Below are 14,654 nucleotides of genomic sequence, written 5' to 3' on the forward strand. Positions count from 1 at the left end.
CTGCTCTCATTCCTTTTCTTTGATATTTGAAGCTTCAATTCCTTTCCAATTAATTCAATCAATGGGACATACATATTTTTACTGCAGTTAGTACTCCCTTTTCCCATTTTTATGGTCATAGATATAGAACAATTTTTCTTGATCTGCTCTATCTGAATGCAGGATGTGTCAATTTTTCTAGTGTCATAGTTCATTTTGGCTTATCTAGCTATGTCTACTCAAAAATATAATTATCAGCTACTTTATGAGCTTTAAATTTACCTTGTTTTCTAAAGAAAAATATTCTTCATAGGAAGTTGGAATTTGAGACAAGAAATTATCCTATAGCTATTACCATGCATCCTAAACAAAAATGTCTTGTTTTTGCTACAACTAGCAGTGAAAAAAAAAAGAAAAAAAAAGTCCATTAGATACTGGAAATATTATCTTTCTAAAAGGAGCAGATTTTTATTTGTGCAACGTCTAAGCACAGCAAATCTCAGCAGAAAATTGCACTGGAACAGTGGGTGGTTCCGAACTGCTGGAAACTTTACAATGGCTTTTATGTTTAAACATCATTTAGCAGCTGTTAAAGGTCAGCACAAATCCCGTACTTTATCAGTATAAATGAAGCTTACAACTGCCAAGAAAACAATGCATTAAATAATGCAGTGATTTTTTACGTTTTTTTTTCCTTTCAGAAGTGAAAAGGACCTCTTAAGCAGTTCCATTTTTCTCCTCCTTATTTCAAATTGACAAAGCAAAACACTAATTAAATTATTTATACCAGAAATTTACTTACAGGGATGACACGTTTTGTACACAAAGCAAGTAAAACATCTGACACATTGTATAGTGCCAGGTGCAGTTAAGAATGTAATACAAGTCGGCATCTAGAGGCTAAAAAACCCAACAAACTTGCTGAAATATTTCATTATCAATTTTATTTCCTACCATACACCAAATGTACAGCACAGAACACAATTTTGTTGTTTTGATGTAAGAAATATTAATTGTATGAAGAAACAGTATACAAACTACTCCAAATTAAAAAATGCATACATCAGTGCTCTTTACAAAAGGTCTAATTTACAGTATAGCTCATCAATGCATTTAAACACAAAAAAAAAAAAAGGAAAAAAAAAAGAGATCAGTGCACATTACAAAACACATCAAGTACAAGGGAGGCAAATAAATACAAACATACCTCACAGAACATCCTGAGCAAACAACCAAACACAGATAAATTAACCTGAAGCCAGAGTAAATCATAATAATAAATACATAGGTCAGTAAGATTTTTTTTACTTAAATAAAATATATAACAAATTTGTTAAAATATTTAGTAAATTAAATTTTAGTCTTTGTAATGAGTGAACTCATTTTGTATGCATTTAACAAGTATAACAAATGTTCGCTTTTTGTTTTTTTAGCAAGTACAATAACTTTAATAGCAAATTTTTTGTTTGGTGTCCTCCTATTTATATTAGACAGCACGTATGGTAGCTTTTGAAAAATCGATTTAAAAATAAACACAGCTTCTAAGAACATACATTTTTCCCTGTCTAAACTAGTATTGGAGAGTTGAATCAACCCTCAAACAAAAAGCAAGCCCCACCTAATGCAGAACAGTGACCACAGTGCATGAGAGTTGAATCACTTTTGAATAGTACTTTTGTGCAGGAACAGTAATAATATAATTGTATATGTCAAGCCTGTGAATGCCATCATATTCAATCTAAATATAAATGAGGCTAATAAAAATAAACACTTTCATTATAGCACGGAAAAATTAAACACATGCTAGATCCATGTATACATTTACACTGAGGCACATATGCACATGAGGTGTGTGTGCATACAAAAAAGGCAGTTTAGCTGGTTGTTTATACCTTTTTCTTAAAAAAAATAAATATAAAAAAAACTTCTGAAACAATGCTTAATTACTTACAATCCCTGAAATAGACATTGCCTCGGTTATAGCAACTGCTAAATTCTGACGGATTCAGAAACTCCGTGCCCAGGCTAACTGGAGAGGGGGGCACGCACAGGCACCTCTGCACAGGTGTGTGGCCCCATCCCCTGTGCCTGCACGCCCTGGAGCACCTGGTACCCTACTGAAAGACTGGTAACCAATGCAGTGTCAGACTAGTCTCGGTGAATAAGGATGGGAGAAACCAATCAGCGTGTTGCTACAGTTCGTTCAATGAGAAGGGCAAACACAACTGTGCTGGAGTAACATTCCTCTCCAGACTGCTGCCTTCTCCGGTGCCGTAAGTTCAAACCAGTATTGAATGCCATTTCAGGGGGAGATGTGTTTGACTTGTTATGTACAAAATCTTCAGCTTGGGATGTGTTTGCATTTTTCAGTTCCAAATCCATAGCAATACTGGTTGCTTGCTTAAAACCTCAACGTATCATACTAAAAGAGTACCAGTCCTATCAAATTATCGTTCTTGTTTAGAGATAATTGTCATTTCCCTCCATGAGCTGACTCTGAAAAAAACTGCAGTGGTAAAATAAATCTGAAGTTCTCTTGAAACATTTTAAATAATCATTCGCATAGGCTAAATCACACAGCCAAGTCAAGTGCTTTGCTGATTGCTATATTTCATTATTGCTAACGTATTCTTTAACACACTGTTTTCCAGCATACTGTGCTTTTAAAGAGCCCAAGTTCCCCACTAGTGGGCACCATTTATCTTCTCATTCCGTGCATCTTCACATCTCATGTTACTGCAAACCCATTTCTGATACAAAGCCATTATAAAAAAGCAGGATGTGAGGAAAATAAAACTAGAACCACAGTTCAGTCATTTGTTACTTTCATAGGTTTTTTTCTTCCTGTACAAACCCAGCAAGTTATTTAATTTACAGTATAACTTTCAGTCTATTTAAAATCCCATTGGAAAATAAATTAATAAACACATTTGTAAAAATATGGCAGGCCGCAAAAATGCTGTTAAAAGATAAAAAAAAAACAACTCTTTGATTAGAAATAAATAAAAAATATAAAAAATAGTCGCACACACTTTTTACATTCACTTTACAAAAACTGAGTGCAAAAGAAGAAGAAAAAAAGGAATTGTACTGAAATAAATACAATATACTAACAGAGTGCATTGCTGTTAATACAAATAGTCTGTTGTGGTTTTATTCTTTTCTTTTTTTTTATGTCAGCTGGGAAAAAATTAGTGCAATGTTGCAATTGTAAATGCAGCATGGCAACCTACACCCCTTAGCAGTACATGAACTCCTAACAGATCCATCTGGAGTTTACTGCTGTTAAGTAATTTCTGTTGCCCAGCAGCTTTCACATCCTACACATGGATGCCCTTCACTGCCTGTTTGATACTTTCCAGCAGAGCTTTGCATTCAGGGGAATAGTCCCGTTCCAGATTGCTGTACATGTCTGTGAGTGTATTTACATATGCTTCGAAATTCTGCTCACTGATTGGCCCCTAAATGAAGACAAAACATATTATAATTGTAGGAGATAAAATTAAGGCCAAAACAAAACAAACAAAAAAACACACACACGCACAAAAAAAAAAAAACAACCACAAAAAAAAAACCCGACCACAAGCAAACACCCAACACCAAAGCAAGGAAAAGCAGTGTTATGGCAACTGGGGAGAAGTCATAAACCCGATGGCCATCCAAACTAATGGAGGGGTTGTAGAAATGAAGGGAGTTTTGTGTGCAACCACGCACACTCATCGCAAGAAAAGGTCTTGGAGATATTACCTTCAGTGTACCTTGCTTTTCTATTGAGGCCTTTCCTATTGAGGCTCTGGGATTACGGCTGACGTCCACAAACCTGTCCTCGCCTAATTTCCCAGAACTCCTCTTGAGATTGGGAAAGGGAGCTGTAATTCTGTAGACTAAAGTACCTTTTGTGGATTAGGTCTGTGTTTGCAAGACATACAGGATGTGGAGTTTTTGAGGGGCTTTGCTGACTCCAGAAGAATCACAGCACTGAGCTGGATGAAACAGGTTAAAATTCTGATCTAGGAGCTAACAGTAAATACAGATTCTCGGTGTGAAATTTTCACACCTTGTGCAAGGTAAACATTGAGATAGGGAGGGATGGGGGAAAAGTGTCTTGCAGTACAGGGCAGAGACACCAACGTTGGCTCAGTCTTTTGGAAGCAACTGAGTCCCTTAGCAAGCAGAATGCACAATCCAGTGTCTCTTCAGAGTAAATTAGGCTAAGGTGACCTCTGCTAATGCAGCTACCACGCTCCTGCTGGTCCCTGAGCTTGCTCAGCTGCTTCAGGTGCTGGCAAAACAGTCTCAAAGTAGGTGTGAAGCTGCTGGCTGTGGTCTTACCATCTGTGGAAGTTGAATGTCAGCGAGGCTGGAGATGAGGGCTTGGCTTAAGCCAGCTAGCTCCTTCAACAGGCTCTCATTGTTCTGCTCTATGAGTTTGTTCTCTTCTTCTATCGTTTTCAAATTGCTCTCCATAGATGTGATCTACAAAATACAGGCACACAGTCACACAGACTCCTGGCAGTGCTGTAACTGCAATTTGAACCCAAACTGGCCATCACTTTGTTATGAGAGGGGCCACTGTGGAGTTGAAATTCACGCACTTTTTTAAGGATGGACTCCACAGAATAGTCCACAAAACTCTGCACTCCACAGAACAGTCACAGCAAGGCAGAGGTTGTTTGCTGTGAACTGATGGACCTTGCTGCAGGTTCAGACAGAATCACTGCGTCGGCAAGGCACCAGGGAGAGCCCCATGGCCAGAAGAGCAGGGAAATGAGCTCGGGGGAGGAGGGGTCCATGCTGAGCTGGGATAGAGAGTGTGGCCTCAGGGGTGGTGGAAGGAAGGAAAAAGGAGCCTGTTGTTTGCATTGCTGTCCTGCTCTTACAGCATCCCTGCTGATCGACCACAATGGCAATGACAACGCTATCAGCTGCTGTGCTACTTTTTTGTCCCGCTCCTGGGTGGAGGGCAGAGCTGTGAGCTGCCTGGGATTAGTGACAGGGCTGAAAACAATAGGAGAAAAATAGAGTGGGAAGGAAATTGAGGGGTCGAGCACACAATTGCAAAGATGATCTCCAACCAACAGAATGGAAACACAGGCTTTTTAGAAACAGCGGGAAAAAGCACCTGAGGTAGCAAAATGGTTTCCTTTTAGCATGAATGTGGTGGACATACACTGAGCCCTGAAGGGTTTTATGTCAAAAGCAGTGCTGAAAAACTGAAGGCAACAATGCAGAGGAACAATAGGCTCTGCTGCCCAGCTCCCCTGTGGTGGCAGCCCCTGGCCCTGCAAAGCAGGGAGTGATAGAGCCAGGTCCACAGGTGTTATGCCCACCCTCTCCTTGTTAGGACTCCATCTCTCTGTCCTGCCTAAATCTCTTTCTCGCTGTGGCCAAGTTAATCTTTGACATGCACCGGGACTGTCCCCAGGGGAGGAACCCTGTTTTGCCTGCCTGCACCCCACTGAGGCCTCTTCTCTGGAGCGTGCTTGACTGAGGCCTCTTGTCTGGAGCATGCTTGAGGCAGCCTAACTCCTGTCCAGGCGAGTCTAAAAGGAGATAGAGCAAAGCCATACAGGGAACACGTTGTTTCAGCTGTAGGTCACGCTTTGCTGGTCAGACAGTTTTCACCAGGGAGCAATTCAGGGGGAAAGAAATCTGGTGAAATAAATTAGGCCATCTCTGTGCAAACAGCAAAGTGATCACCAAGGAGAGCCAAAAAAAAGTGTCCAGAGATACTGGGGAAAAAAAAAAAAACCTCACTGCAGTTCACTTTGGAACAGATCTCTGCAACTTTCGCAGTGTGAAGCCGGATCATTTAGATTCAGCACAGGTGGCATAAACTCCACCCGTATTTAGACTATATACGCTGTGGCTGTTACAAAAACAGCACGAATCAGCACTGCATACGTGCCAGGAAGGTGCAAATACAGAGAGGTGTGGCTGCACTCTGTTTTGGATCAGTTTAGACTTACATGCAGTTTCCAGACCTGTTCTTATTTAAGAACTTTTTTTCTCCAATTTGTATTGTCACTAAAATATTGAGCAAGTTTTTGCTCATGCTTTGACCTGGTTTGCCTAGGTGACTCCCCAGGTGCATTCAGGAATCTCCGTGTGGAGGAACATACCCTGCTCACTCCACAGAACCACAACCAGCACGTGGAGGCAATTTAATCAGTTTAGCCAGTTTACAAAAGAATGACTGAATGACTCTTTTCCATAGCTCCCCCTCACACTAATCTGCTAGCAAAAATCTGTTAGCAAAAGGCATCCGTTCTTTACCAGGTGTTGCCTGGAGGCAAAATCCAAACTATTTGAATAACTAATGGTGAGTACACTGAACTAGATTTTCTTAGGTACAAAATGAACTCTCAGAAAGAGTCAGAGCATGCTTGTAAGAGGTGATGCCCTCCCTAACCCGGGTTCTTCACAGCAGTCATGGGACTTTGTGGTTTGCTCAACAAAGGTTTGGTCAACAAAGGAAAATGAATGTTTTGTTTGATAAATATGTTTTTTTCTGCTCACCGAGATTAGCTCTGAATTGCCATTAGCCTATCACTCACCAGATCTTCATGACAATAAGCAGGAATTTGCTGCTTATTTACAGAAAACAAACAAACAAAAAAGCTTGACAAAGAAGGTGTGTAGGGTTTTGGTAATTTTAAATGCTACAAAGTGATGGGAAGAGCCCACACAAGAATAACTGCATTTAAACATATCATTTACATATTTCATCTACTTATTGTCTTTAAACATAGCATAATAAACAGTTAAAACTTTGGCTTTGATGTCATACCTGGGTTTGAAGTTTCATCATGTCAGCTTCAATTTTAAGATTGGATTCATTCAGTTCCTTTATTTCCTCGTCCAAGTGTCTGATTTCTTCATCACTCTCAATACCTGGAAATAGTTGAAAATACCAATATCAGATTTGAAGTGTTCACATAAAAATGGATACATGAGTAACAAGCTATGCTGTTACTGAATAAGAGGAAGATAACAGGTTTTGATCAAATGATTGATCCTTAAATTGTCTCTGACTTTGCTTTTACTGTTTTTTTTTTTTTTTTCTCCTAGCTTTAAAGGATCTATGTGAACTGAAACATGCAAGGCATAATTAATGCTTTCTGAGATTTTGTGTTTCTCGTTTCTCTCTCTTTTTCTTTTTTTTTCTTTCCAGCACAACATGCAACCACAAACTGGAGGATAGAGAAAGGAAAAACTTCTGGAAATGCTGGGAAGAAGAACGTATATAATGAAACATGAGGGAGTATTAACAATTTTGTTTTAGTTTTAAACAAAATAGAACAGCAAGCCTTCCTTTACAGGGAGAACATCTCCAATAGTATAATTGCTGACTTCAGGAAGCTTATCTGTACCTGTTTCTGATCTTGCAAGAAGTTCTGTGGGGGAAAATCTCTATTCGGATTAATTTCCAGAAGCACAGTCCTAAGTATGTGTGATAAATAGTGAAATCTAAATGATGGCAAAAGGGAAACTATCAGGAAGCTAAAACACGTTACAGAAAAAAAAAATAAAAAGGAGGACTTTTACATCCCCACAATTTAGGTAGAGAAAAAATAATCTTCAGGTCTTCAGTGAAAGCCCTGTCCTGCACAATACTGTGCAGCTATGGCTGCTGGCAATGCGTGTCCCTCTTTTTGCTTACCGTCACACTGAGACAAACTCGGCCTTCAGAAAGTACAGTAGTTGTTGTTTCTGCTTTAAAACCTACAGCCCCAAACTGAGTCTGCTAGAAAGTCAACCTTGGAAATCTGTCAGTAGCAGTCCCTGCCCCAGAGATAACGTGGACAGAGATGGGGCACATGGAAGCAAACTCTTGCCCAGTGTAACACAGCTGTTTCGTTCAGCATTTGGAGGCATAAAGACAAAGTTCTCTTAATCCTGTCTCTCAGCTTTTTAAGTAACATAGTATAATAAAGCAGATTCCCATATATTTCCCTCTATACCTATTTGGTAGTTGTTCCTTTACTATTTGGTAGTTGTTCCTTTACTTTTACTACACAGGTTAGCAAAACTGTCAAAACACTGCACAGAAACTAAACCATGTTGTATTCAAGTTAGGAGGAGAAGTCAATTTCCGCATGCAATTTTTCTCTCTTCTATTTTAGTCATTAGTTATCTAATGTCAGCTAGTTTGCCTGATTTGCATCTAATTATTTATTACTAATTGCAATATTAAAATCATCTCCAAACAACAACAACAAAAAATGTTCTGAGATAAAATGGGAGCATATGCCAAATGTTGAGTTATCATGAGGTAAATGAGAAGAATTTTTTCTCTCATGCAAAGATTTTTTTTTAATTCAAGTTTAGTTATTGCTAGAGACAACTGAAAGGAGTGAGAATTAATGATAGAATGGCATAAAGGGGCATAAGTATAAATGGGAGTCAGGGCCCTTCTATCTAAATAAATGTCATCATCTTTTACAAATCTCCTTACCACCACTTGCTTTAAGCTTGATAGTCATTAATTCTTCTGAAATTTTGCCCTTTTTTATGGCTTGTGCATTCAGAGGACAACCAGACAGGCTGAAACAGATAGGAAAAAAAAACATTAGCACCCACTTGAAAATGGCAACAATCCTTTCAGGCAATATTATCATGCACTTGGACAGACCTCTGTACCTAAGGTCACATCACTATTGCCATTATAGCATAGCTTCAGGAAATGACATAACTCATAAAGAGCTATTTAACTGTATATTCCAGCTTGAAAATTGGCACAGAAATCTCAACCTATAAGTAAACAACACTTTCAGAATAATCAAAATAACATTGGGAGCTATTATCTAGTTGCATGAAGAAGCGTTTATAGAATTCTTGAAGTTCCACCACTTATAAACAAATAAAAACTATTGTTTTTACTGAGGGGTTGTTGCTCAGAGGAGAGGGGCAGTAAGGTTGTTTAAAATGGCAAGTTTACCATTCTTAAAAACAGTTAGTTAATGAGATGATTTCCATGGTGCACAACTATTGCATCATTTTGTTGATACATAATAATGATCGATACAAGAATAACTCTGGTATACCCTATAGACTGTAATAGCTTTTTTGAACTGTTCTATTATATAGTCAGTTTGCTTTTTAACCACTGATCACATTTAATTACATTTTGCTATTTCAATACTTGCAATTTCATCAGATGGTAATTATCTGAGGCAATTTTTATAGCCCACTAAAGGGCTAAGATGAATTGCACTGTCTTAATACTATCTTTATAAATAATAAAGAGGAAATACCTATAAGCTGAAGAATTGGCTCAAGGATTTGGAATTTGTATTCAGATGTAACCAAGCAAGAAGTGAAGGAAAAATTTGTCCTAGCAGGATTTTTTTTTTATTTAATTATTATTTTTGTGTGTGTGTGAAACAAAATTTCCTAACAGACGTATTTTTTTTCTACACAGAAAATAAATAAGTAAATAAAAAATAAGTAAAAACCTTTGAAGGTTTAAGTTAGCTTCCTGCCAGCTTAGTTAAAAGCCATACAGGGAAACATGCTAGTTCTCCAGTTCTGGAATACTGTTTAGTTTCTCTGCCCAGAGCTGATAACTAACTGGAAGAAGGTCTCAAAGCCATGTGTGACTTGCTGGATCTCAAGTGTGCTAGGAAAGGATATAATATCATGAAACTATATTAATGCTGTGATCTTGAGTGTGATCCAGCCTTAAGTAGGACAGAAATCACCTGTAAGTGTGAGTTGCAACCAGCTGACATACTTTTTATGTTATTGGCTTGAAGCTATCATATTGCTTAGCATAAACTAATTAGCTCCAACTTACAGCAGTGTCATAATGAAAACACTTTACCATAGGATATAGCTCATAAAGTTAGGATAACACTGGACAAACCCACTGCTTTGGAAGTTTCCTCTCCATTACAGAGAGGTCTCTGTAACTTCACATATGAGCAGTTCAAAACTCTTTAATTAATTTATCCCTCAGCATTCCCTGGATGGGCTGATTCCACTACATCCTCTATATAGATAAGGCGATAGCATTAAAACCTAAGGTTCACATGCAGGCTGCTTAAAATTTCACCTAGCGACTTATGGTGTGTGTTTCCTCCTGGGTAGCTGTATTTGAGGACTGGGAGCCTTCCAGTAGCAAACACCTCATACGGAGAGGTGGGGTCAGAGCAGGCAATCTGACTCTACTGCTAATAGATTCAGCAAAGCCACAGTACCTTGTAGCAGACAGGCCTGCCAACAGGTCACCCAAACTGGAGGACATTGTCTCAGCAGCTGAACTAAGAGCTCTGTGTAACTGTGTATTGCTGTGGAGTTTGCAGCCAAATAAGTAAAAAACAAGTCTAGTCCTGAACTGGGAGTGGGCTGGGGCAGAGCTACACTGGGACTTCCAGACATGTAGCTGAGAAGGAAAAAAAAAATAAAAAAATAATAAAGAAACAGGAGTGGCTCATCAAAATAAATGAAGGGTTGAAAGGAAAGAAAGAGTAAGAGCAATGGAGCTTGATGGGGGGCCTTTAAATACCAGATTTCAAAGGCTGTGAATTTCTAACATGGAGTTCTGTTGAATCGTACTGCGCTTACTCTAATTGAATTTGTTCAAGTTGTCTTAGACATTCTTGTATTGGAAAGTTGATTCAGAATGTTAGAAAAAAACAAAGGAGGCATAGAATAGAGATTTAATTCCCATTATACGTGGAAGACCAAAATTTACCAGGTAATAAATCTGATTCTGTATCCATATACTTTGAGTAATATTAATTCATCATGTTCAAATAATTTTCATGTTTTCACAATGATACATAAAACCCCGGTATTTATTGTTACTGGTATATGTGTTTCCTACTTTGTAAGAATATTTTTTTGTTTTTTTTTGTAAAATTGATGTAACTGCAAACTCATGTAACCCTTAAGAGTTCTACACATTTTGTGTGTGTGTGGTTCTAGCTATTTAAATACGAAGTTTATGAAAACAGCTTTTCCACTGGTAGAAAGATGAAATGAATGCAGCTATTCCTCTTGCTAAATCTTTTCTGTTGACATTTCAATGATATTTGAATTTTCTATAAAAGATATACAGATACAACTCTATATTTGCCTAGGTAAGAACTCTATTAAATTTTAAATCATATAGAAACTGTGGTAATCTGAAGAAAAGACCTTGGAAAGTCACATTGTAATGGGAACATAAAATAAGAGTTAAAAGTTTATCCCAGCTCTCTCAAACTTATTCTGACCAATATCAGATGCAATGTAAACTGTCTCGTTACTTAAATGACTTCAGCACAATTTATTCAGACTGTAACCTCATTTGTTGCCATTTCAACAGTGGAATGTTAAGGAAAATGAAAAGAGAAAACACAAAGTTATACCTTCTGTGGGTGACAAAAACATTATTAACATGACCCAGCCCGTTGCAGCCTGGCAAAGGACAGTGTGGCAGCTCTTGTTTGTTCAGTTTCCAGGATAGTGAAGACCCATTGACGGGACTCTCCTTCTGTCTCTTGGCAGCCAAAGGACAACCAGAAGCAGTGCGATGAGAAGTGTATTTACCTGATATGTGACCTTGGCCATCACAGCCTATCACTGGACATCTATAGAAACACAGCAAAAGAACCCATGTTTTCACTAGAGACAGCAGGTGAAGACGGTCTCAAGAAAGTCTGAGGAAATACGTCCATCTGCCTATGCCACTTTGCATTAATTTTTTAAGACTCGGTCTCCTGGGACTCACTATACCTGAGCATCCAATTCATGTCAAGATGTTATGGGGGTTCAGCTGATTTTAAGATTAGGCAATTTAAAATATAGTTGGACTGCCTAAGAAACTAAACAATTAATTTAGATATTGTTTTACCAGAAAAGAAATTTGAAATTCTATCACAGGCAATAAATCACAATCTACAAGTCACCATTCTCTCTATCTATGTTTCTAGAATGAAGCGGAGGGTAAGTTTCTGTATCTGGAAAACTTGTACTGTCTCATGCAAATACTTGCAAAGTAAGTTAGTTTTATTCATCTGTCTACTTATCTATCTATCAGTCCATCCATCTATCTATCATAGAATCATTAAAGTTGGAAAAGACCTCCAAGATCATCTGGTCCAACCATCACCCTACCACCAATGTCACCCACTAAACCATGTCCCTAAGCACCAAGTCCAACCTTTCCCTGAACACCCCCAGGGATGGTGACGCCACCACCTCCCTGGGCAACCCGTTCCAATGCCTGACTGCTCTTTCTGAGAAGAAATTCCTCCTAATTTCCAACCTAAACCTCCCCTGGCACAACTTGAGGCCATTCCCTCTAGTCCTATCACTAGTTACCTGTGAGAAGAGGCTGACCCCCAGCTCCCCACACCTTCCTTTCAAGCAGTTATAGAGAGCAGTAAGGTCTCCCCTGAGCCTCCTCTTCTCCAGACTAAACAACCCCAGTTCCCTCAGATGCTCCTCATAGGACTTGTGCTCCAGGCCCTTCACCAGCTTCATAGCCCTTCTCTGGACACGTTCCAGGACCTCAATGTCCTTCTTATACCGAGGGGCCCAAAACTGAACACAGTACTCAAGGTGTGGCCTCACCAGAGCTATCTATCTATTTATTTATTTTTGTGCTGCTCTGTCAGTGTTATGCTTTCTCTCCTATCATTAGCAAGCCTTAAGTACAATATTGAGTGCAACTAAATCTTCACATCTGTATTCTGTCAGTTATCACTTACTGTTTTTAATGGAATCTGCACTCAAGTAAGTCATGCAGTGAATTTCTACTGAGTTTTCAGTTTTTGCTTTTAGTGAAAATTTAACTGTTTAAAACAATAGAAACAATGCAAGCAAATACAGCAATCCTTTCTCACTGCTCAAGCTCCAAGTTGATGGACTGCATCAGCTTCACTAGAAGCAGAAACATTTGGTTTGGCTCCAGCTCTGGGGCATATTCTCAGCTAGCTCAGATTAAGTAGGTCATTTCCTATGATGCATCAACTCCTGAACTCTTACTGTTTTTTTCCCCTTTCACAGCTATTAGACCTGTGTTTTTGTACTCACTTTAGCTCAGGGTCTTCTTTTTCTTCCTTGGTAGGAGTCACTTTGATACCACCTTTCCTGGCACGGGGACAACCAGATAAGCTGAAAGAAACACACAGAACAAAAGCTACTTCTCATGATGCTGCTTGGCAAGAACCCCAAGTGTTGCAGTCCTAAATCATGGGACAGTTCCTACCTTCTGTGCGATGCATAGTTCCCAGTCACATGGCCAGAGCCATCACAACCAGGTGTAGGGCACCTATAAAATAATACAGGGAGCTTACAAAACATGACTTCAAAGATAACAGTAAACAACGTGTACCTGGTGCATTTTGTCTAGGGTGGAAGAAAGAACAACACAGCTTTTGTTGAATAATTAAAACTAGTTCTTGATGATTTTTTTCTCTAAATGATCAAATTGCTTTCATTTTTTTCTTTTATAACAGAATTTTGATAAGAAAACTGACATATTTCATACAATATGTAGATTTAAATACTTCATAGCACTGTTTTCACCAAACATTATTCCTTCTACAGGGTCGACATTACAAAAAAAAAATGCAGATTGATATAGATCTATTTGTAAATTTACTGTTACGTGTTTGTTTGTTATCCGTCTGATATTTACAGATACAGATATAAGCCCTTTGCCAGTATTTACAGCAGGGAAAATGGAAGCAGAGAAGCTGTTTTACTTTTTTGGACATCAATAGAGTTGGTGCAATATCCAGAATATGAATTTAGTAGTTTCTATATTCTAGCACTGTAACCATACCACAGGACTATATCTGTCTAACACTAGATTCAACTGGGTATTCAGTTTGGCAATCAGATTATGCTTATGTCCTGTCTTTAAGGGTTTTTTGTGTATGTGTGCAACATGCAAAAGCCTTTTCAAGTATGAATGTTTAATACTAAAATGTCCATACAATGTAAAGAAACAAACCTGCCTGTTAGTATGTCATTGCTGGTGGTCTGGGAGGGTAGGCTCTGCACTCGCTAGCAGTGCATGAAAAATGTGCTCCAAAAGCACACTGGAGTCAGTAGATTGACTTCTGTGGGTTTTGGAGCAGGACCTTCCATCTCTGAAAGTGATCTTTCAGAGAGTAAAGTAATGAAATCTCTGAAAAAGTAATCTTTCAGAGAGTGTTGAGTGTTGTGGTGGTTTGTTGTTTTTTTTTTTTTTTTCATTTGAGGGTATTCAATTTTTGTTTGTGTGTGCATGTTTTAGAAGAGAAACATGCCTCAACACACAAAGCAGCATAAGCAAAATATTTACCTTTAGAAATTGTGCCAGCCATTTGTACATTTCTGTGTTGTACAGCACTACATTCTTATGTTAACTATCCCTAAGGGCATTTTGAATTCTATGATTTTTACAGAGTATCAGAATAACAGAAAGAGTAGTGCCAAACAAACATTAAGGAAACTTGCACTGTTCAATACTCTCATAAGGGTCTCAGTTGTTACTGAATCTGTCCTGAGATGAGGAGATGAGTGATTTAATCAGGTTGTTGGTAGGCTGCCATGGAAAACACCTACAAATATAATTGTAATGTCACATCTGAGTATGCAGGTGTATCTCTTAACAGAATATGTAAAAATGTTTCTCTGTAAATGATAAATTTGTCAAAAATATGATTTCTTTTGGACAAGACCAAATTTATTCA

At 38.4% G+C, this 14,654-nt stretch overlaps 1 protein-coding gene across 4 annotated transcripts in view; it reads right to left on the minus strand.

The window, feature by feature from the left end:
• Positions 1-3,299: 3,299 nt before the first annotated feature.
• The window catches only part of ST18 (ST18 C2H2C-type zinc finger transcription factor), a 171,911-nt gene continuing 160,556 nt past the window's right edge, over positions 3,300-14,654 (minus strand). For all 4 annotated transcript variants that reach the window (XM_035553195.1, XM_035553199.1, XM_035553196.1 and 1 more), the window contains 7 exons: positions 13,181-13,243; positions 13,006-13,086; positions 11,337-11,558; positions 8,438-8,526; positions 6,770-6,873; positions 4,312-4,455; positions 3,300-3,440 (listed from right to left, as the gene is read on the minus strand). In XM_035553195.1, the coding sequence (XP_035409088.1) occupies positions 3,300-3,440; positions 4,312-4,455; positions 6,770-6,873; positions 8,438-8,526; positions 11,337-11,558; positions 13,006-13,086; positions 13,181-13,243 (844 nt within the window). The remainder of the gene's footprint in view (positions 3,441-4,311; positions 4,456-6,769; positions 6,874-8,437; positions 8,527-11,336; positions 11,559-13,005; positions 13,087-13,180; positions 13,244-14,654) is intronic.

This window comes from Cygnus atratus, chromosome 2, assembly GCF_013377495.2.
Source record: "Cygnus atratus isolate AKBS03 ecotype Queensland, Australia chromosome 2, CAtr_DNAZoo_HiC_assembly, whole genome shotgun sequence".
Lineage (NCBI taxonomy): Eukaryota > Metazoa > Chordata > Aves > Anseriformes > Anatidae > Cygnus > Cygnus atratus.